We start from the raw sequence: 23599 nt of genomic DNA on the forward strand, positions 1-23599 counted from the left end.
CAACCATCATCACCATGCTTATACCCTTCCATTCCTTAATAAGGCTTTTTCTAGGTATTTCTCTAATATCATCAGTTTTGGCAGCAGAAGAATCAACACAAAATGAATCATCATCTCGTCATACAAACAATTGGGCAGTTTTGGTGTCAACTTCAAGATTTTGGTTTAATTATAGACATATGGCAAATGTGTTGAGTATGTACAGAACCGTGAAGAGATTAGGTATACCGGATTCACAAATCATCTTGATGTTGAGTGATGATGTTGCTTGTAATCCACGTAACTTATTTCCAGGTTCTGTTTATAATAATATGGATAGAGCTATTGATTTATATGGTGAAAGTATTGAAGTTGATTATAGAGGTTATGAAGTCACAGTGGAAAATTTCATAAGATTATTAACAGATAGATGGAGTCCAGATCATCCACGTTCTAAAAGATTATTGACAGATGAGAACTCAAATATTTTTATCTATATGACTGGTCATGGTGGTAATGAATTTTTGAAATTTCAAGATGCTGAAGAAATTAGTGCATGGGATATTGCTGATGCTTTTGAACAAATGCATGAAAAAAAGAGATATAATGAAATCTTCTTTATGATTGATACATGTCAAGCAAATACCATGTATACCAAGTTTTATTCACCAAATATTTTAGCGTGTGGTTCTTCAGAATTGGATGAATCTTCATATTCTCATCATAGTGATGTTGAAATTGGTGTTGCTGTCATTGACAGATTCACCTATTTCAATTTGGAATTTGCAGAAAAGATTGATAAGAATTCTACATTAACTTTACAAGATCTATTTGATTATTATTCATTAGAAAAAATTCACTCACATGCTGGTGTTAGAACTGACTTATTCAAACGAGATCCAAAAGACGTTTTAATTACCGATTTCTTGGGTAATGTTCAAAGTGTTGTTTCTGATGAAATTGAAGATGACCTATTATATTTGATCAATCACAAGGAGAAAGATGAAAGTGAACACAATACCACAACAACACATGTTCATACAGTTGATACTTCAAGCATAAATAATTTCGATTCGAACGTCATAAGCTTGAAGAATGATGAAGACAAGAGTTATACAAAATATGCCATTTTATTTGCCGTTGGTGCATTGTTTTTGAAGACAATATTCACAAAATGAGAAAAACAAACTACAACTTGAACAATTTGTTAATTAACATCCAAAATATATACATTAGTACTTTGGTGCTATAATCATGACATATCCAAATAAGAAAAAATACTGTAGTTAATAAAACCAAAAGACCAAGACAACTTCAATCTGCAATTGCAGAAGTTAATTCACGAGTTGATTCTCTAACATGTCTATTCTTCATCTTCGAAGACCCATTTGAAGAAAACCCATCATGGTTGAAAACCTGTTCACCAACTCTTTGAGCATACGCATGAAACATTTCAGTTTTCTCAAAATCATCATCATCAATTAAAAAATCATCATCAAATTCATCAATCTTGGACCCATTATTAAACCAATCACTCTTTGCTCGAGTAGGAACAGAAGATGACATCAACTCAGCTTTACGTTGATTTGTAATGAATCTAAACCGACCAGTGTTATGATTATGATTGTTATGATGGAAGCTATCAGCTTTTTTATGAGTAGCTGCCCATTGAGGATAATCTGCCCGATGATGAGGTGGGACATATTTCTTTTGACCATTATTTTCATCAGATGAATTAGAATTTGAACTCTTTGGAGCAACTTTCGGTTTCAATAGCTCATTCGATTGCATATTTGACCTATTGTGAACTGTCAAAGATGACCCTTTGTTACGATCACCATATAATGGCATTGGAACTAATAGTGAAGGTGCTGATGAACTATCACTCAAATAATTGTCATTCAAGTCCATTTGAGCAATGGCATTATCCAACCCATGCATACCTTCGTTTTCAAATGTTGAATTTGGCGAATCAGCTTCTTCAAGAACAAACAAATCATCATCAAGATCCAGATTATCAATTGTCACTGACGTTTGTAAAGGAGATTTGAAAGTATTTGGGGACCTCAAATTTGGTGGGATATATTTACCAGTTGATGAAGATGAACTTTTTCTTGTTCTTCTTTGCGAAGGTGATGATGGTGGTGGAATCAAATGGTATTGTTCTTTTTTTGAACCATTATTCACGACATTGGAAAGAGAACTTGGATGTTTGAAAGAGGAATTTGATGATGTTGGTGCATGTTGCTGTTTCTTTCTGTTCCTTTCAAATTTCTCAAGATAATGAGCAGAAGCTGATGGAGGTGTGAAAAAATCTTTACGATTGAAAAATTCCTTCTTATAATTTGTAAAATTATTGTTGATTCTAGAGCTTGGAGTTGGAATCCCCAAAGCTTTTCTACCAACAGCATTGTTCTTGATTTTGATAGGTTCAGTACCGACATAACCATGAACTTCCTCTTGTTTAGAAAAGTTAGCCAGGTCATCATCAATTGTTAATGATTGAATCTTTTTGATTTCATTCTTCAATTGGATCAAATCTCTATTCTCAGGATCAAGGGTCAATGAATAACGTAAGGCAGTAAAGAAATCATTAGACATTGTGGAGAAAATATCAAATAAAGCTTCACGGTTTCTTGCAAAATAGCTAAATGATTTATCATCATGAGTTGCAGAACCAAAGGGATTTTTATGGAACACAATATTCAAAAAACAAATACCGATTGACCAAATATCACACTTGGAAGCATCATAGACGTCAATATTCTTTTCGTCAAATAACTCAGGAGCCATATAACGTTCACTACCAACACCAAAGTCATTACAAAATCTCTTTGTGGAAGCTAACCCCCAGTCAGTCAATCTGATTGTCCAATCATCGGCAATCAAAATATTTTCAGGTTTGATATCACGATGATAAATTGACTTATTGTGAACAAATTCAACAGCGTCAACCAATTGCAACACAACGTTCACAATATCTCTTGTTGAGCTTGGCCCCGCATCAGCTTTAATAGCTTCATACAAATCACCTCTTGAACAGTATTCCAAAATGATAAAAGAATCAAAATAATCCAATAATGAAATAATATTTGGATGGTGTCCAATTTTCTCTTGGATGTTAATTTCATAAATTGCCTCTTCACAAACACCTTCTGTTAATCTCTTGGAAATATTGAACTCGGCATTACCTCTAGACCTGGCTTTACTAGGAGCTCTAGACTTTTTAGGATCAATATCTTCCTCTTTGAAAATGTATTTAACTGCAACTAATTTGGCTTTCTTGATATCTTTAGCCAGTGAAACTAAACCGAATGCACCTTCACTTATATCTTCTAACTTTTGATATCTTCCTCTCAACAACCCACCTTCTTTATAGACTTCATAAGAGTTGGACATTCTCTAATTAAAACTAAGATGATTGAAATGGCGTGTTAATTTGAGTGATGAACTTTCGAGGATGGATAGAAACCGGAATCTGGGTGTCAAACAAGGAAAATCTGAAATCTCAGGAAACTAATGAGTAAGAACTTGAATAATTTGGCTGAATATTCTTTACTGTTTAATCATTTAACTCTTCCTCAGGTAACTTATTGATGAAACTTTTTAAGGTTCCTGTATTTTTTTATTTTGAATGGTTTTTTATGACTTTTTTTTGCTTTAATGCTTTAAACTATTATGCAAATATTACTAGTTGAACTAGATAATGAACCTTCTCAAGTAGATGTTTCTTGAAATGAAGGATTTGGTGATTAAAAGTATATCTTTCAACACCCGGGTATTATATGCCAAACTTTTAGCAAAAAATAACAACGACAACGACGATTGAATCCACTGTTATGTATAGACTGTATTGTATTTGGTTATAAGGTCTTCCTGCTAACCTGTAGCTGAACCTCCTTGGTTGGTCTTTTTTGAGCAAAAAAGCGTACCGAACTGGTTGGTTAGAACTTGGTACCTTAACCTCCTTTTAACTCCAATAAATTAACAAAAAGTTTTATAAAAAAAAAGCAGCAGTAAAAACTTAAAGCGGATCTCGATCTTTCAGCAGCTGTGTGGCCTCTGGGATGTTCTTATAGTGTGGGAATGTCAGTTGTCAAGAACTAAAAAGATGGTCTAAACGAAATGGGTTTGTTGTGGTTGTTAAATTGTTGAGATCTGTCAGTTTTTTGATGTTTTGGTTTTTTTTTGAAGTCAAGTGCTTTTTAATTTTTACTCCAGACAATTCTATCCCGTTGACTTCCTAATCGGGAAATGAAACTGTATGGAGGGGCATCTGTGCCACAGTTGCAAATGGCAGGAAAATTGATAAATGTGGAATGATTTGATTGAAATAGTACTACATTTGAATATATTATTAGTTGCTGAGTATGTATATTCGCTGTATCTGAAAGATTCATAGTTCTACATTGTGTGGAACCTCCGGGACATCATCAAATCCAACCACAAGCCCAGAAAGAAAGAATAGCCAGTGAGAAATAGTTACTCAATTAGACTGGAAATTGGAATGTTCAAGCTACAATGCTACAATTGTATGTTTTGTTCAACAGCTTTTGATTCAATTAAAGGTCTTTTCCAATTATGACACATTCTTTTGTACCCGACACATTTCCAAATTGCGACATCGCTTCTCTTGATAAGGGTTTTTGTATCGTCAACGTCTTTACTCTCAACTCATGAAAAGAGTCACATTCGTCTTTCAACATCAACCATATTCACATTGAGCTTACCTACTAGGCAATTTTACAATGGGTGCTAAAATCGTTGTCTTAGGGTGAGTTATCTGAAAAACAAATGTCTTTTGACCCTCCTTGCTAACTTCATTTCTCTTCAGTGCTGGTGTTCTTGGGTTAACATCAGCTTTAGAACTATTGAAAAAAGGTCATGATGTTTCAATCGTTGGTAGACATATTCCTGGTGATCTAGACTCCTTGTACACTTCACCATGGGCAGGAGCTAATTGGGGAAGTTTTGCAGGCCCTGATGAATATTTCTTGCAAGATCTTGATAAACCTGGTTATAAGAAATTTTTTGAATTGGCTCGAAACGATCCAAGTGCTGGAGTCCATATTGTTCCACATCATACTTACATTACCAAAGCTGAATTGGAAAGAAAAGGGGGGAAAGTAACATATCCTTGGTTTATCAATTTCGTTGAAGGCTTTAGAGAATTGGATCAAAGTGAACTACCAAAAACTGGTGATATTGTCAAAGGTTGGACTTTTGACTCTGTAACTATCTCAACTACATTATATTTAAATTATTTATTACAAAAGATCTTCAAATTAGGTGGTACTCTAAGAAGAAAAGAAGTCAAACATCTCAAAGACGCATATGCTTTACATCATACTGGCTCAAAGGCTGATATTGTTATTAACTGCACTGGTCTACTAGCAAGACGTTTGAAAGGTGTTGAAGATCAAGATGTCTATCCAATTAGAGGTCAAATTCTTTGGGTTAGAAATAATGCTACAAAGCAAATCGTTGTTGCTATAGAAGGTTATGCTAATGAGTCATTATACATCTTTCCAAGAAAAGAAGGTGGTTGTATAATTGGTGGTACATTTATTGTTAATGACTGGAGCACCATCCCAGACCCTGAGTTATCTAAGAGAATGATTGAAAGGGCAAAGAAATACTTGCCTGAATTGGTTGACCCAAAGTTGGGTAATGATCCAGAGATTGATGTGTTTAGACATAATGTTGGTTTGAGACCAGCAAGAAAGAATGGACCAAGAATTGAAAGAGAAGGTTCAATCATCCATAATTATGGAATATCTGGTGCTGGATACCAAGCTTCCTATGGTCTTGCTGGACAGGTCATTCGCTTGGTTGATGAATATTTGAAAAGAGAAGCAAAGTTATAAAAATGTTCCTACAAGTTTTTTTAAGTGTTAACTGTTCTCTTTACATCTATATACCATTTAATAAATAAAACAAGCATACAAACCACATATTAAAAATAAATCAAGCATACGGAAACACGAAAAGAAAAAATAAAAGGTCATTAATATAAAAGTTCATTGCTTATCTTCATCAACTTCATCATAGATCTTATCCTCCAAATAATCGTTAAGTTCCTCTTCATTATTATTCTCACCGCCATTACTACTATGACCACCTATGCTTCCACTCCCAGTATTACGTACACTTTTGTGATAATTCCATGGATCAGGGGCTGTGGATTCAGGTGTTGGTAATGAATGATACTCTAGTTCATCTGTATTTTCTAAATCTTTTGAACTTGACCCGACTGATTCACCTTGGTTTTTCTTTAGCTCTTCATTAATCCTGTGCAAATTTTGCTGAGAAAACTGATGTTTCAAAGGTTTACCAGGTTTTGTCACTCTTCCTCTTGGTGGAACAATTTGATGTCTTAATCTCGAAGCTGATAATGGACGAACTTGTGGTGGTGGTGCAGCTGCTTGAAATGACGGGAATCCTCGACTAAATGGTGAAAATGGCTTTGGCTGCTGTTGCTGTTGTTGTGATCTAAATGAGACATATAATTCATCATCACCATCTTCCTCTTGCATTTCATCCACAAATGCTGGATAGTATTGGTTTGGAACCATCATTACAGGTTGCTGTTGTTGTTCTTCATAATAGTAACCCATTGGTTGTTGTGGAACCATTGCAACACCATATGGTGCATAACCTCCTGCGCCATAATAAGGGTATGGAATCTGCTGTTGATATACCGGTTGCTGTGTATATTGTTGTTCATATGGATCAAATTCGGGCACATCGACATACTCTTGTGCATCACCTTCCATCTGGCTATCATAATATTGACCATTTGTCATTTGATATGGATTATATGGAACTTGTTGTGGTTGAACATAATATGATGGTGCCTGTTGTGGCGCTTGTCCCATATAGGTTGATACTGGAACATATTGTTCTTCAATATCATCACTTTCATTATCATCTCTAATAGGATGTTGTCCTGGTGTGTCAAATCTCACAGCACTAAATGGTGTTTTGGCATATGTTTGATCTATTAGATACTCATCATTATAAGATTCTGGAGGGTTCATAAAGACTGATGGATCAATCATCATTGGTTCTTTTGAGTCTTGTATTGGGAAATAGTCCAGTGGGAAATCATCATCTTCAGCTTTCGTGACATTCAATTCATCTTCTTCTTCCTTTATGTAAAACGTTTGTGGTTCTGGTTCTAATAATTCTGTAGCTTGTGAAGAAATTAAAGGTGTATGAACGGCTGATGACGGAATATCACCACCATTGATCGAAGAAGTCTCTGATGAAGCATATAATTTCTTCTTTATGTCTAAATGGTCAACTAATTGTTCATATAATGGCTTGGAATCATCATAACCAAATGATAGGGCAGGTTCAGTCTTAGATTTTGTGGTACCAGCTTGATTCTGTTTCTCCTTTTTCAAATCTCTTTCCAAAGCGTCAGCAAATAATTTATCATGAGGAACACTAAACCAAAAAAACACCTTTTGCTTCTTTTGAGTTCTTAAACATGAATTCTTGTAAAGGAAATCCAAAAATGGAGACTTTGAAGCTTCCAAAACAGCATCCGACCCACATTTTAAACTTCTAAGATCTGAAAATATACCTTCTTCAAACTTTTTTCTATCTGTAATCTCTCTTCCAAATTGTTCAAATCTATAGACAATACAACGAACAATATCAGTACCTGTGATGAAATAAAGATTGTTCCAGAAAACACATGACACGAACCCTTCATCATGGTTCAAATAGTATCTTCTTATGATTTGATTCTTTTGCCAATTTGCAGGAGCTGTAGCTAAGAAGAATTTTAAATCTTCAATCAATCTTAAATTCTCTTCAATTTGGGCTGGTGAGATCTCAACTGATCTGTCTGATAGTATGGCTTCAGTATTGCCACTGATGCTGTCTTTCATCTTTGTTTATTATATGTTTACTCAGTACGATCTTAAAACAAGTTTGGATTCTTTCTCAATAAACTTATGAAACCAGTAGGAAACGAATGTGGGTTTTTGATGATTGTTTCTTCCTGTTGCAGAAATTGGACCTAATATAAGTAGCAAATGAGTGTGATGAGTAGCAATGAGTTCTCCTGTCCTTTCAATGGGTTCTGTAGCTTTTGTGAGTACGACCTCTTCTTTCCTCTTGTTCTTGATAATGTTGAAGGAAGAAAAAAAACAGGGATCCTGAAAAGTTTTATTAGGCAAAGCACCGGAAACGTTCTTCTTCCCACTCGCAGCTGATCAGCAAGTCTTCTATCTAATGGGTAAAGTGGTGCCTGGAATTGGTAAGAAACGTTGGGTTGTAATTTTTTGGTATTTTCAGTTGTTACAAGTTTGTTTCATAACTTCAATTTGAAACATCAACAACTTTTGAGGCTACGGGAAAACCCAAACAAGAAAAGGAATTCGCGAACGCTCCATAGTTAACGCCAAAATTTTTGTTTCGTGATGAAGAGCCGGATTGGGCCAGTCAATGGGTCTACAATAGTATAGGATTGCCCATTTTAGACCGTACCTTAGATCCTGGAGCGGTAGTGTACATCCTTGTGCCGATTTCGTGGCACTTGCCTTGAGAAAATACGAGATTTGTAGTTCAATGAGGCTACAATTTAGATCTCTATGATGATGATGAATAGTCCATTTATATACAAGGAATATTTAAGGTTATACGATCGTGTATCCCCTTACATGTAAGATTCAGGAACAATACTTGATCACTGCTTGGGCATGCTCAACCAATAGACTATTATTATGCAAAACTTTAGAAATATCATGATTCTCACCAAATTTTATAATTAAAGTGACATAACTTGAGATCTTAACGTCAAGCAAACCAGGTTGTACATCACCATTGAAAAATCTGGTGTTTCTTTTAGCCAATATACTTTGCAAGTTCTCTATAGCATGTAGAAACTCCTTATAGTTTCTCTGTTTCTCAAATTCAACAGCTCGACTGTATTTACGGAATTGTTTTGTGATCAATGAATATGCGTCTGCTTGAAATTGTCTGGCTATTGCAGGGTTTCTAACATCAAACCCATTTCTGTAGACTAGTTGAGATAACAAATTGCCTAGCCCCCAAAGGTTAACTCTTTGTTGTGCTGGTTCATCGTGAAATTGAAAGATTTGAGTTTGGACATCTGTGCTGAAATTGAAAAGCACACTCGTTATCCAATAGTCGTAGATAACATTATCTACCAGTGTAATCAACATTAGCTCTGAGCTTGATTTGACAGAGGTGAGTAAAGTTTCATTTATACTTTGACTGTCTTTTATTAGTCTTTTGGATTTCCTTTTGGAATCTTCTTCGATGTAAATAGGTAGATATCCGTTAGAGCTGGAATGATGTGATAACAAGAATAATGAGTTTCTGCTTTGGTCTGTATGGTCATTATTCAATTTTGGTAACTTAATGCCATTCTTGATGGCAAGGTACAACTCAATACTTAGACATAATGGGTCAGTTGCTAGAAACGTGTTGTCCTCTGTTTGGAAAACATTGTAAGTCCCTAGCTTAAATGAAGTTGTACTTTGACTTGGGTTTTCTGATGAAGATGCTGAATAGCTATAATTTCTCTTTAGGATTTCACTTTTGGTTTCTGGAGTCAATTGTTTGACAGCTGGATATTGAACGAGAGGGAACTGGTCAAACAGATCCTTTACTGGACCTGGTACTTTAAAGAGCGACACCATCAAGAACAAATATGATAAACGATCCTTCAGCAATGATCATACAAAATCTGTTCATAATAAAACTGAAAAATTGTTCAAACTTTTTGTTGATGGAGTGCACCAACCAGGCATGTTTTTTTTTTTAATTTGGTCTTTTTGCCCCAGAAATTTTAACAAATAAGCAGCTCATAAAATTGAAAAGAATACATCCCAACCCATTTCAAACAATGAGTGACCAAGCAAACTATAGCGATGCTCCAAATAGCCCGGTCCATCCAGATCCTGATCAAGAAGCCTCCAATTTACCTGAAAGAAGTCTCCCAGGGAGTGTGCTTGATCTTTTGGACTTGAATCCAGATCTAGAGGCTAAAACAGCGACAGAATCAACCACAAGAAATACAAATGGTTTAGAGCATACCATTGACGATCACCTTTATGACAGACTGGAAGATTTTCAACCAACATTAGTTCCCTCGCCGCTCAATCCTGTACAACCTCATCTGGGGAGAAGGTTATCCTCTTCACAACAATCAAAATTCATAAATTATGCTGATGAAAGGTTACTACACATCCAAAGGAGATTTGTTCAATCCTTTGGACTAAGTGAACTGGGCTATAGCTCAATTGATGAGCTTCTTAATGATGTTAAACAATTGTTGAATTTTGTCTGGCTTTCTATTGATTCCAACCCAACTATTCATGATAAAGAGTATTATTCCACCTTACCTGACACCAACTTTGGCCAAACACACTTTTTAATACGGATAGCTGGTGACTTGGTGGAATACGTGGGGAAAATGGAAATCACACAAGCTTCAGGTGTGGAAATTTTAAAACTGTTGAAGTCGTTAGATGATAAATTTGCAAGACTTATAGATGGAACAATACCAGGTGGGAAATCCATAAATAGAACGGAAAGTGTGAGGCTTTATGGGATTGCTGAAAGAACCAGGGTACTGGTTTCTGATTTATTTGAGAAGAAACAGATTGAAGGATTCCATTACGAGTTGAGTAAAGTCTATGAGCAGGTTCTAGATAGAACTGCCTGAAAATAAGCAACTTACAAGAGTCCACAAATGTCAATGGGAATGTACCTAACAAATATCTTGTAGAATCTTTGAAGAACTCAATTGAACTCTTCAAGCTCTTTAAGCTTAAAAGCGCCATTTCGCGAATGTTTTTTCACTTCGGAAAAAGTTAAGATAACATTCTCACGATCAACATCAACAATAGAGAATCAACAAAACCTTACAATCTTTTCAAGGACGAACGATGTCCAAAATTGCATATTCAAATATCCCACAGCACAATGATGATGATGAGGATATAGTGAACTCCCGTGACAATGACTCTCTAGAGCTTTCAGAACTAAACTCTTTAGATTATGAAGAAGCTACAATACCGAATGCTACTCAGGACACTTCAACGTTGGACTCAGAATCACTAGCTGAAATACCTGCACAACTGAATAAGTCAAACTTGAAGATGGCATTCATGAACATGGCTAACTCTATATTGGGTGCTGGTGCTATTGGAACACCTTTTGCAATGAGTAATACCGGTATTGTTGGTGGAGTTTTCGCTTTGATCTTGTTAACACTATTGGTTGATTTCACTATAAGGTTGATCGTTATCAATTTAAAACTGTCCGGGAAAACAGGGTACCAAGACACTGTGGATCATTGTTTTGGTAGGGTTGGTAAGGTTATCATCATTGCAGCTCAAGCATTATTTGCATTTGGTGGTAGTATTGGATTTTGCATCATTATTGGTGATACCATACCGCATATCCTAAGGTCTTTCTTCCCTGATTATCAAAATAATGAATTTCTTAAGTTTCTATTTGCAAGAAATACCATAATTGTTTTTGTTACTCTAACCGTTTCCTTCCCATTATCATTGAGTAAAGATATATCAAAACTGGCTAAGGCAAGTGCACTGGCGTTGGTTAGTATGCTCGTCATTATTCTGATTGTATTAATAAAAGGCCCTGAGTTAAGCCCTGAGTATAAAGGGGTTTTGAATACTAAGAATACCATTGTCACTCCAAGAATATTTCAAGGGATAAGTGTTATTTCATTTGCTCTGGTGTGTCATCATAACACCAGCTTTATTTTCCATTCTTTAAAGAAGCCAAGTCTCAATAGATTTTCTCTTTTAACCCATATAAGTTGTTTTGTATCCATGCTGGCATTAGGATTCATAGGATTTGGTGGGTTTTCAGTCTTTAAAGACAAGACCAAGGGTAATATCTTGAACAACTTCCCAGGAAATGATTTTGTTGTGAACATTGCAAGATTTTGCTTTGGCTTCAACATGTTGACAACATATCCGTTGGAAATTTTTGTGCTGAGAGACGTTCTCAAAGATTTGTACTACATCAACTATGATACACCTCAAGAGCTGTCAAAGAAAAGTCATATCATATTTACCACTGCTCTTGTTTTGATAACGATGACAATCTCATTAACTACATGTAATCTAGGAGCATTATTTGAATTAATTGGAGCTTCAACTGCATCTATCATGGCATATATATTACCACCTATGTGCAATTTGAAAATGACTGGTTCAACAAAGACACTAAAAGAAAAATTACCATATCTTGGTTGCATTGCTTTTGGTTTTGCAGTCATGTTCATTTCATCAACACAAACAATTATCAATGCAATTCATGAAAAAGATGGGGCGCATTGTTCCGCTTGAAATATCTACATTTTCAGTGTTTTTAAATAAAAGTGCTCTCATTATTTTACTATCACTATGTAAATTTCATTCATCGTCATCGTCGCTAAAGACAACTTTAGTCTTTCTTCTTGGTGCAACAGATGGTTCGCCTTCATCAGATTCGTCTTTAATTTTCTCATCGTTGAACGGCACTGGTGGATTAACTGCAACTTCATCAATCAGCATCAAATCTTCATCATCTGAATCATTATTCAAATCATATCCAAAATCAATTGAAGGACCCTCAAGATCTGAACCCTCATCGAATGTAGCTTTTTTAGCTTGAGTAGGTTCACCCATTTGTTCATCTGATAATGAGCCTGTGTCTGAACCTTGATCCAAAACTTCAGATCTATTGATTGAGTTTTCCAAGTCACTTTCTGAATCTGAGGCATCTCTTTCAGCTGCTTTAGGTTCTTCTTTTTCATCCTCTGAAATGTAAACATTACCATTAGCAAATTCAGACTCAGAAGCAGCTCCATTCATTGTTCTATTAACAAACTCTTGTAATTGTTCAGCACCTAAAACACCATTATTTTTGATCAAAATTTCTCTCAATCTTTGTTCATTGGCAAAGAATTCCTCATCTTCACTTTCATCAGCTGAATCATTGACATACTTAGCAGAAACATAATCATGTGATTTAACTTGAGCTTTCTTCTTTGAAGCACCAGCTTCACCTTCATCATTTGAAAGATCATGATATGGTAATGCCGGACCACGATTTCTTCTTTTCTTTCTTGCTCTTTGTCTTGGTCTATCATCATCATCAGAATCTGAATCAGCATTTTCAGATTTTCTTCTTCTTCCTTCTCTTTTGGGTTTGTTCTTAGATCTGGCGACACCTTTTGGTAAAGCTCTATCAGTTTTTCCGATAGCATCTTCAAGATTATCCAAAATGTCATCATTATAACCTTCATCAACTTTTTCACCTTTGACTTCGAATGCAATATCATCATCATCCCAGCCATAAACATCATCACCCCCACCATTATAACCATCATCTGAATCACCCTCAAAGGCTCCTCTAATCTGTTTGATTTTGATGAAATCGTTGGCGTTCTTGTCATTATCAAAAGCAACAGGTTGGATCAAATACATCTTGATGTATGTAACAGTTTCTGATAATCTCGTTGTATCGCTATCAGCTTTCAAGATACAGTTATCGCCTGTTTGGCTTGGAAGTTCACAACCAGCTAAACTTATTAAATATCTTAGTTTAGGATTTATAATCAGTGAATTCATGAGCTTAACATCATTGGATTTGAGTACAAAATCCACAATGGGTTTTTGTTCTGGAAGTTCATCATCTTCTTGTTCTCTTGGGATATTGTTGTGAATTCTAGACATCAGAGCTTTTTCTAGTTCTTCTCCAACCCACTCGGCAAGATGCTTCATATCATCATCAATAAGACCAGCAACAAGAATGGAAACTTTAGTTTCAAGATCCATATCCTCATCTCCTTTAAGAAGAGCATATTTGGTAACCCTTTTAATCTTCTTTGGTTCAACATATACCTCACCTGTACCCAAATAGTGTTCAGTCCTGGTATCATGAAACTTATCGAACAAGAGCTCAATGTATAGACTTGGTGTTGTATCTAGACTTTTCTTTAGCTTCTTCATATAATAGGACAAAAACTCTGAGAAATGTTTTCTGATATTTGATCTTTTTGGTAGACCATCACCCGATAATAGTCTATGCAACAAAAGCATGAAATCTAAACGAAACAAAACAACATGGTTTTTTTGAATGTAAAAAGCTCTGTGTAAAAACTTCAATCCCTTTTTGATATCTTTTTCGCTCAAATCTTCAAACCGGCTTAGATATGCCATGTAGGTTTCAATTGCTGCAGCATTGACAAACTGTGTTTGATATTTTTTGAAATCAAACTTTCTTTGTGCAGATAATTTACGACTTGTTCTTTCTAGCTCCTCACCATCACTACCTTCCATATCATCAATTTCTTCTTGCTCTCTTGAGACATTCTTCCTTTTTCTTTGCTTTCTGTTGGATTGAATAAATAACACCATGTCTTCATTCGCAAATTCTTCCAAAGTTTTCAACACAACATCAACCAAATCAACACAATTATTAACATAAGTTGGTGAGTGCTTATAAGCATATGTTGGAACTTTTGCCATAAGGTCAAGATAGTGCTTTTTGTGAAATAACCTTTCTTTTATATTTGTTGCGATTTCTTTATCTTCCTCACTCTCAGATAGTGCCATAAAATTCGTGGTTGTGACAATTTCCTTGAAAGTAATAACAGCAGCATGAACCAAAGACCAGACCTTATTATCAAAACCTTCAGTTAAGTACTTGAACACTAAAATGAAAGTCTTTTCAGTAAGACCAGCAACGATTAGCCCATAATCAATGTTATTTGCTTTAGCACCATTTCTGTGTCTCTCAGCTTCCAAAAACCAAGCAATGACAAGTAAAAAGTGAATTTTGCTTGTATTTGGTCTATCTTCAGACTCACTTGTGAAATCTTTGGATATAGCATTAATTAAAGGATTGAAGCCACCATCCAAAAAATCATTGGTGAATTTATTCAAAATTTTGTTAGGTTGATGGGATAGATGAACTTCTGTAAACACAACATTATCATCAGAATCATATCTAAATGGTTGAGCTTTATGCCATTTTTTGTGAGAATCAAAAGCAGCAATTGTATTTTGACGTTCTGACAAATTTTGTTGACCAGACAATGTCAATCTACCTTGATCTGGCGTTTGTAATGACAATAACGTACCAAATCTACTGTGTCTGGAAGAACCCACCGATTTGAACTTGGTTTTCATTTCAGATTCCTTTGATAAAAGATCCGAAAGCCCTAGACTTGTTGTTGACTGATTAGTTGATATGGTTGATGCAGATGGTGGAGGCGTTGCTCCTAATGGAACTTGTTTTCTTCTTTCTTGAATAACAACGGAGGCCCTAACACCTCTAGTAAGATCATAAATCATTTCCAGACACGCCATTGACAAAAATTGACCATCAAAATCTTTATTAATTGATCCACAGATAGTTAACAAATACTGGAAAACCAAATTTTCTTCGAAAGCAACAAGACATGCTCCAAGACTAATGTCTTCAGCGTTGACACCGGATGGCATATTATCAGCAATGTCACTTGGTTTCAAATGTTTGGAAGTTTCCTTGGTTATGGAAGCTGGTTCAATAGCTAAAACATTTCTAAAGAAAAAGGTACACAGTCTCAATATACCATTATCTCTTCCTGATCTTTCACTTCTTGGAGTAGCCATAATAGGAAGAGCTAGTCTGACAACGGCTTTCAACACTTTTCCACCTCTATAGCTCAATATGTTTTTCTTATAATTAACTTGATGCTTTTTCAAATTACTATAGTGTTGTAACTGACCTTTATACATTCCTTCGGATAGTTGTAGAGGCCATGTCAAAGGCACAAGAAGTTCAAGGCAAGCCAAAGCAATTTTGTCATTCATTTTCTTTTTATATTCAGGGCCATTTTTGTTCAATTCACCAGCTTCCCAATCACATAAGATAACTATCAAATCATTCACAACTAATCCACTTTCTGCACAAGCAACTGCAACTTCCCAGGTGTTTCTCTCCTCATCATATGACTTTAGCCATTTCTTGATATCTTTCAAGCATGCAAATGCTTCGTCACCTAATCTATAAGGCGGGTTTGTTTCTTCTGATGAATAGTCAACACCACCAAGTGCTGATGTCAAGACTGCAATATATGATCTGATCAGTCGTCTTTCCTCTTCTTGTTTGGTCAAAGTTGGCCCAATACCTTCATTAGAGTATGTGGGCACTTGAGCTTCATCTTCCACGTCAGACATCTTTAATCGAGTCTATTGATCGTTATTTGATTAAGAAGTACTTGTTGATATGATACACGGTCTTTCATTTTTCAGATTCGTTACGCGTCGCCAAAAAAATTACATAATCGATGATAAAAAAAATTCGCGAAACTGAAAGACCAGTTGCAAAATGGCAGTTCCACAAGTACAACATCTATACTTAAATTTTTGTATTTTAAGATATCTATTTATTTTAGGAATTGTTCATATCTCCGTTGGTTCTTCTCCAATGTTTTTCAATGAGAATGGCTCGTAAGCGTAACCTTCACCTTCGAAGAATTTTGACATGGCTTCAACCCAATGTAGACGTAAAGAATGCAACATGGCAGAAGTACCTTCCATTAAGACCAAGATACAAACTGTCAACACAAACCACATACCAAATAATATCACAACTTTGGCAACAGCTATTGGACTTCCTGGATTTTCAACTGAAAAGGCATTGGCTATAGTCATTGACCACAAAACTGATGATAATTGCGCATGAGCCAATGATAAGGCCCATAATCTCAAATAGGAAGCTGTGTGAGAAACACAGTTTAAGCAAAACTCAATAGTATGGATGACTTGGTGAATCATAATATCTCCAAAATTGAATTCCTCTGGCTCCTCAAAATGAGCAATTAAAAATTCGTCACCAGCATTTTCTTCAGCCTCCACCAAAGTATCATTATGTTCTTGATCATGTAAATTATGATATCCAGCTTCCATTGCACTGTTATTTTTACGACGAAGAGTCAAAGGTTTGAACAACAGCAATGTTGGGACACAAACAGCAGCAATCAGTATTAAAAATACTTGCAATGGTGCCTGGAATTTGAACAATCTATCATCAACAACACCTGGTGCCAAAAACATATTAATCAACATATTCAAAAGACCTGGAGCTGGTCTGTCCAACGCAATCCAATCCCGACACCATTTCAGAACAATACAGAATGACAAGTAGCCAAAGATACTTTGCATAAACACCAAACCTGGGATAAAGTTACCAATAATATCAACTTTTGAATGTCTGTGGCGATAATTGACCAATGAGAAGAAGAATGAATAAGTCATATGAAGGAATCCCATCAAAATGGACAATTTCATCTTGTATGAATTTGTAAACAGTAAATTGTTTTCAGCACCATGCCATGCCCAATCTAACCCAAATGGATAAACACCAACTTTGTGACCTTCGATTGTATCATGTTTCTTGAAGTCATCAGGATATTTCCATCCAGATTTAAATAATGTCATAGATTTCGAAAAAATATCATTGTAAAGAGCACCAGTGTACATGGAGAAAATACCCATCAATAAGATGATATAACGACCAGAGTATGCCATATCAAAAATTTCATCCTTCTTCTGTAGTGCCAATTTCTTTTCATTCAACACCAATGTTAACGCAACTAAGAAAACAATAAACCCATGCCCCAAATCCCCAAACATAATAGCAAACATAAATGGAAAAGTCACGACTGTTGCCAACCCCGGATTAACTTCTTGGTAAGTGGCAATACCGTATGCATCAACAATAGATTGGAAAGCCTGTGTAAATTTATTTGTACGATGATAGGTTGGTGGGGTTTTGTTAGTAGCCATGACGGTCAACACAGCTGATTGAGCACCTTCAACATCTCTCAATGCATTTTTAACGTCATCGATCTCTGAAGTTGGGACCCAACCTTCAGCAACAAGACCACGAGCACCTTCTTTTGATTTATTCAACGTAGCATAAACCATTTTTTCTCTTCTGATGATGGCTTGCCAAATTTGAAGTTGATCAGCAATGACATAAAGTTCAGTATGTAATGTTTGGTGTGTGCTATTCAAGACTTGTTCAATATCGGTTACTTGAGCATTGATTTGAGCCAACGATTGCTCATAAATTTCATGATCTGAAGAAACATCATAAACGCTACCATCCAATGAATCAATGATTTTTTTCACTCTTTGTAATAACAATTCACCATGAGTGAAGACAATGAACACATCCTTATCAATCTCAGCTCCTGAGTGGAAATCAAGGATTGGTTCTTGAATTGGTGTGTGATTGAAATATAAGTTACCTCTCAAAGTTCTCCACAATATCTTATTCAAGATATCAATTTTGGCTCTAGGTATTGAACCAACAACATAATTCATTGCCAAGTCGTTCAAGTGAGATAATTGAATACCAGCTTCTAAACTCTCTTGCTCCAACAATAATGGGGCATCATCAACTTGATCTAAACTAATTCTAACGTTTTCTTCAATGTTATTATCAAAGAACACCCGAGATTCATTCAAAACATGTCTATTTTCCAGCAATCTATGTTGACGGCTTTTCAGCTCATCATATGAAGAGTCTAATTGCAGTACTCGCTTCTCTAGTAAATCGATATCACCAGCCAACGTTTCAATATTCGATCTGGAACTTTGCGCAACAGTCAATAATGGGTCATGAGATATCAACAAATTGTGTTCCTTAGCAATAATTGATTGCAAGTACCTCAATTGACGCTCAACGTTATCTAGTTGTCTTATTTCTTGGACAAAAGTTCTTTGGAAAGCACTGACATCTGCATTCAAATCATTAAATTGAACGTTTCCTAATTCCCCAAGCGTAGTTACCACATCTCTCGCTATTTCACTAGGAATATAAAATTGAATGAAGGACATATCCGCAGAGCCTGGAAATGAAGCATGTTAGTATGATTTGAAATTATTGTGGCTAGCCAATGATTGAGAGAGGTCGAGAATAAATCAACCTTAAACCCCTAACAAGTCTTTGAAAAACACAAGCCATATTAGCACAAAACGGCGGTACTCACGGAAAATAGCCTCTTCGGTCGTCATCTTGTAGTTGGAAGTCCTTAGTTGGAAATGACTTCACTGGATCTGTTCAATTCCCTCTTTCTTCAGGTGTTGATTCTGGGCCCTTTCTGATTCTCTGTGTTTTTCAGTTGAACAGGTATCATTTACGCCAAAAAAGCTCAATTGGGGGATCATGTACTCTTTCGCGAACACCCAGACACCAGCAAGAATATTCGCGAATTGTTTTGACCGCAGCTGCTTTATGGGTTACAGAATACAACCAAAACCATTCATACCGACAAACACAAGAATCAAAACGGAGAAAGATACAGTGACTGATAAAATGGCTCCTTCAGTCTCACAGGCTGAAACGCTTCAGGCTCCTCCCTCTTCTCATTTTCCGGGATGGGGTAGCTCCTTGAATCTCCAGGAATTACAAATCCAAGGTGCTTCAAATGATAACCAAGAAGTTACATATTTATTCCCAGATACCATTGCTCTAGAATCTATCTGTGATAATCAAGAATCACAATATGAAATAACATCAATAAGAGGCTTTGAGATCTATATTGTGGAGCAATGGGCTTGTGAAAGAAAATATGGAACTGTCATTACAGCATTCACTGGTGATAGTGAACATGAGATAAAAGTTGGGAAAGTTAATTTACCACTAGATACCTCCAAATGGTCAGATAAACTGATGCATTTTTTCCAAGAAATTGCAGAATCTGGAGCAAAGCCTAAGAAAACAGAAGAAGGGTTCTTATTCATAACAAATTTATCATCATTCCCATCAAATTTAAATTTATTACCAATTCCATGTGGTTGTGTACTGGATACCTGGGAATATTTCAAAGTTAATGTCAATTTAAGAAGAATGCACTGTGGTGGTAGATCTGCTCTGTTGTTATGCTCACCTTCTGATGCTAGCGGTGATAAGTTTCGTCAAATTTACAAAACACATCCAAAAGTTGATGTGATGTATGCTGTCAAAGAATTAGTTATGCTGGTACAGATATGTCTTGTTGATTTTAAGTTACTAGATCCAAACTTTGTTGATGGATTGCTGTGTGATAAAACCGTTGAAAAGATTAAAGATTGGTGGAGACTATTTGGTTCCGCATATTATGGCACAACTCCGAAAGATGGTTTATTAGGACCAACAACAGTGGCTGCTATACTAGGATTTGTTTTGAGTTGTCATTTCAGATTAGATATTGCAGGATCTGATTTTCCAAAGGAACCTTTCAATTACTTCAGCTTCAGAGTCAATGTCGGTAAATTTCAAAAGCAATACAATTTGAAAAGAACTTGGTATTTAGATCCAATTACAGTTGAGAAACTCTTCAGGGTTACTACAAAAATTTCAAACACAGATATCTCCAAGTTGAAAAAAGTTGTGAAGTCAACAGTGCAAGATATTTCAGGTAAAGGTAGCTCCATTCAATATGCGCCTGAGGTGTTGACACTAGATTTGGAGAAACTGATCAAATATTTCCATTGCAGTGCTAGATTAACATATTTATGGTACGGTAAAGGTGATATAAGAGATATCAAAGGGTTTGATTATCATGAAAGGGGAATTCCTGCTTCAAGTTTAAGATCTGGTGTTGGCAAAATAAGGAGTCTTCCAAGAAGGCTACAAGATGATAATGTATCTGAGAAAAGAGCAAAGGAGAGACAAAGCGAAACTTGCAAAGAGGTTGAAGATGAACCTCAAGAGCAACAACTCTGTCAACAACTAGATGAAAGATTTAAGAAACAGATTATGATGAAGAAAAAACTCACCACGGATGAATCATTCAATAATGAGCTTCGGAGAAGATGTTCATTCCCATTCATTAGAAATGAAATCAGTGTTGGTCAAATAGAGTACGAAAATTTACCAATTTCAAGAGTGTCCAATATAACTACAAACACCATTATGAAAAGGTCAAAAAGTTTTTCATTTGTGGAAAATTCGCTTTCAAGATGGGATTTTGTTCCTTCTCCTTATAACTTTGGTGATAAAGTGAAATCATTGAAATCAAAGCTCTACATTCATCAACATTCAACGGAAGAATTCAATAAAGTTAAAAATCAATATGCAAAGACTGTCGAAAAATCACATAATGAGTTGGCAAAATTGAATCAAATGGTGAAACCAATAAACAGACAATATGAAATTCAAACACAAGCCGGTGAAAGAGCCAAAATGAAAATGGAAGACATACAAGCTCTTAGTGCAAGGCTAGAATATGAATTGAGAATTTTATCAACAAGAGTTCGTGATACAGAAGATAGTGTTGATCAATTTGTCTCTAAGGTGCAATCATTAGATAAATCAATATCCGAATCTAATGCATGCCTGAAATTCAAATCAAAAGATTGGGATGGACATTCTGAAAACATTGACGAAAACAACATGATGGAAATTTGTTGGTATTCGATTGTATCTAGATTTGATGTGGACAGGTTGAAGCATTTATGGATGAAGTTTGATCCAAGTTTTGGGTATGCCAATTGGATACGTGATAAGCTCTTTTGCTCCAATGAACAACAAGAACAACCATTACCAAAAACAACTGTTTCATCTTATGAAAGTAAGAAACAAGCTGACAATAAGAATTCATTTGTCAACACTGAAAAGGCAAAACAAAATTAATGATTTAATAATTTTAATCAAGGGGAATATCATTGGGTATAAGGGTATAGGATAATGGATTTTATATAATAATGGTCATTTCTGTAGTCTTTCTAACTTTTGTATAGCTTGTACCAATTCCTTCCTTTTACCATTATAGTAACCGACATTGTTTTCTTTTGAAATTAATTCTTGTTCAAAATCTCGAAGAATCACTAGCAATGTATCAATGCATTCTCTTGATTGTTTGATTTCATACTCCAAACCTCTAATACTAGTCTTATAGTGTGACTCTATTTCATAATATTGGTTCTCTAACTCGATTGTATTTTTCTCTAAAAGATCAGGATTTTCACTTATCCAAACTTTGACGGTTTCTAAAATATTTTCATTTTGTTGTAACACCTGATTCCATTTCTTTGATAGGTAGTTCTGTCTTTCAATTTCCATCATTAATTCCAAGTTCTCACTTCTAAGTTTATCTAATTCATCTAATTCTTGAGTATCATTGCTATTATCTGGGTTTGGTTGAAACAGTTGTTCAGTATTTGAATCCGTATGTTTTGAAATTTTCTTCAACAATTCTTCAATTCTTTCTGTTTTAGTTCTTGATGTTTGAAGCACTTCACTGAAGCTGTTTGCTAGTAGAGTAACTGGTTGTAAATCATCGTTTCTCAATTCCATTGTGGTGATGTTAAGTAAATAGAAACGTCAACAGGTTCGTTTGTTCCTACTGGTCAACAAAGGGAATTGATCTATTTCCATTCTGTCAAAATAACATGGGTCTATAAAGGCCTGTTACATGCACGCAAAGACTTTGCTAGAAGGGGTCTCCCAGGCACTTGTTCGCTGTTAGGCAGAGAATTTTAAGCCTAGGAACTTTTACACTTTAGAAAACTACAAATCTGTTTAAACCTCATCAGTACTGTTACAATTGAAGAGACGTTAAATCAAGTGAAAAATATGTGGAGCTTTCAATTTTATTAACTGTATTCATTATTAATTTCTGCAACCCTTTCAAGTAGCTATCCATGAGTCTTCTATGTCAGTATCAACCAGCGTACTCTCATCTGATCTAAAAGACACTTCGTCATTAAAAATCTCTTCATCACTATCTTCAATAACATTCAAATAGTCAGAATTTGATGGGGCGACAGCGTTATCAACTTCATCATCAACATCAATCGTTGAATCTTGACTCAAGATTGTGGATTCCCTAAACATAACACCACCTTTCACTAACTTTTCTGGGGTATTTTCAAATACTCTCCCTGGATTATTAGTGAAAAAGAGTTCCTTCGTAACATTCACATCAATTGGATCATAATAACCTTTGTGGTCTCTTGAAAAAGAAACAGATGATGATTTCGCATTCCTGGTGAGCTTTAAAAGATACCAGAATAGCAAACCCTGACCAACAACTAAGGTAACAGCACCGGCTAAAGGCATTTTGGTGCTTGATATCGGTGTAGCTATTGTGCTTGTAGAGGATTGAAATTTTTCGTTTGGATAAAGTGAGCATTGGAAGCAAAATTATAGGTCTCATGAGTTCTTTATGTCACCAAAATGAAGAAAAATCTCTGGGTGCAGTGAATACAATGTCCTTCAATCTGCATAATAAGCAATGAGTAACATTATGAAGATTAATTGATACTTGAAGGCCTTGATCTGTTCGTTTTGAAGTAAGAGAAATTGTGTCAAAATGGTAGAAACATTCATTGATTTTTCAACACGTAAAAAAATCAACGGGTTCGGAGTTCCAACTCCGCACCGCTCAAAACGGTTATGAGCATATAAATAACCTAGGATAACCAATTTTTGTAGCACTTTTTGGATAACTAATAAACTGGGCATTCTGACGACTATATAATGTGATTTTTAAAGGATCTTTCCATTAATAAAACACCTTATTTGATGTAGTTACGATTTTCCCATAGTTAACCTTCATCTTCAGAGTAATTAACAC

At 35.5% G+C, this 23599-nt stretch overlaps 11 protein-coding genes across 11 annotated transcripts; 5 read left to right on the forward strand and 6 right to left on the reverse strand.

The window, feature by feature from the left end:
* Positions 1-14: 14 nt before the first annotated feature.
* Positions 15-1718, forward strand: GPI8 (GPI-anchor transamidase; the record flags this gene model as incomplete). The annotated part of the gene is made up of 2 exons (XM_019185560.1): positions 15-926; positions 1710-1718. 2 exons carry the CDS (start codon positions 15-17, stop codon positions 1716-1718), a joined length of 921 nt encoding a protein of 306 aa, XP_019040588.1.
* Positions 1719-2520: 802 nt separating this feature from the next.
* Positions 2521-3378, reverse strand: KSP1 (putative serine/threonine protein kinase KSP1; the record flags this gene model as incomplete). Its single annotated transcript, XM_019181535.1, has 1 exon — positions 2521-3378. A coding segment is annotated over one exon (858 nt), but the record flags the coding sequence as incomplete, so codon positions are not given.
* A 1349-nt stretch (positions 3379-4727) lies between these two features.
* On the forward strand, positions 4728-5846 carry WICANDRAFT_99874 (FAD-dependent oxidoreductase; the record flags this gene model as incomplete). Its single annotated transcript, XM_019186703.1, has 2 exons — positions 4728-4753; positions 4814-5846. 2 exons carry the CDS (start codon positions 4728-4730, stop codon positions 5844-5846), a joined length of 1059 nt encoding a protein of 352 aa, XP_019040590.1.
* A 1467-nt stretch (positions 5847-7313) lies between these two features.
* Positions 7314-7880, reverse strand: STE12 (homeodomain family transcription factor STE12; the record flags this gene model as incomplete). Its single annotated transcript, XM_019181502.1, has 1 exon — positions 7314-7880. A coding segment is annotated over one exon (567 nt), but the record flags the coding sequence as incomplete, so codon positions are not given.
* Positions 7881-8663: 783 nt separating this feature from the next.
* Positions 8664-9659, reverse strand: SAM35 (SAM complex subunit SAM35; the record flags this gene model as incomplete). The annotated part of the gene is made up of 1 exon (XM_019184107.1): positions 8664-9659. One exon carries the CDS (start codon positions 9657-9659, stop codon positions 8664-8666), a length of 996 nt encoding a protein of 331 aa, XP_019040592.1.
* Positions 9660-9865: 206 nt separating this feature from the next.
* TFB6 (TFIIH complex subunit TFB6) lies at positions 9866-10724 on the forward strand (the record flags this gene model as incomplete). Its single annotated transcript, XM_019180417.1, has 1 exon — positions 9866-10724. One exon carries the CDS (start codon positions 9866-9868, stop codon positions 10685-10687), a length of 822 nt encoding a protein of 273 aa, XP_019040593.1. The 3' UTR covers positions 10688-10724.
* A 155-nt stretch (positions 10725-10879) lies between these two features.
* On the forward strand, positions 10880-12344 carry AVT2 (Avt2p; the record flags this gene model as incomplete). Its single annotated transcript, XM_019182688.1, has 1 exon — positions 10880-12344. The coding sequence occupies exon 1, from the start codon at positions 10911-10913 to the stop codon at positions 12342-12344; it is 1434 nt and encodes a 477-aa protein (XP_019040594.1). The 5' UTR covers positions 10880-10910.
* Positions 12345-12410: 66 nt separating this feature from the next.
* Positions 12411-16205, reverse strand: TOF1 (Tof1p; the record flags this gene model as incomplete). Its single annotated transcript, XM_019181511.1, has 1 exon — positions 12411-16205. One exon carries the CDS (start codon positions 16203-16205, stop codon positions 12411-12413), a length of 3795 nt encoding a protein of 1264 aa, XP_019040595.1.
* On the reverse strand, positions 16102-19107 carry STV1 (H(+)-transporting V0 sector ATPase subunit a). Its single transcript, XM_019186262.1, has 2 exons — positions 19028-19107; positions 16102-18886 (listed from the first exon to the last, which is right to left on the reverse strand). Exons 1-2 carry the CDS (start codon positions 19050-19052, stop codon positions 16431-16433), a joined length of 2481 nt encoding a protein of 826 aa, XP_019040596.1. The 5' UTR covers positions 19053-19107; the 3' UTR covers positions 16102-16430.
* Positions 19108-19139: 32 nt separating this feature from the next.
* On the forward strand, positions 19140-21861 carry WICANDRAFT_90825 (uncharacterized protein). The gene has a single exon (XM_019186263.1). It carries the CDS (start codon positions 19354-19356, stop codon positions 21652-21654), a length of 2301 nt encoding a protein of 766 aa, XP_019040597.1. The 5' UTR covers positions 19140-19353; the 3' UTR covers positions 21655-21861.
* A 789-nt stretch (positions 21862-22650) lies between these two features.
* On the reverse strand, positions 22651-23082 carry WICANDRAFT_61948 (uncharacterized protein; the record flags this gene model as incomplete). The annotated part of the gene is made up of 1 exon (XM_019183282.1): positions 22651-23082. The coding sequence occupies one exon, from the start codon at positions 23080-23082 to the stop codon at positions 22651-22653; it is 432 nt and encodes a 143-aa protein (XP_019040598.1).
* Positions 23083-23599: the final 517 nt, after the last annotated feature.

Source organism: Wickerhamomyces anomalus, assembly GCF_001661255.1.
Source record: "Wickerhamomyces anomalus NRRL Y-366-8 unplaced genomic scaffold WICANscaffold_2, whole genome shotgun sequence".
Classification (NCBI taxonomy): domain Eukaryota; kingdom Fungi; phylum Ascomycota; class Saccharomycetes; order Phaffomycetales; family Wickerhamomycetaceae; genus Hansenula; species Hansenula anomala.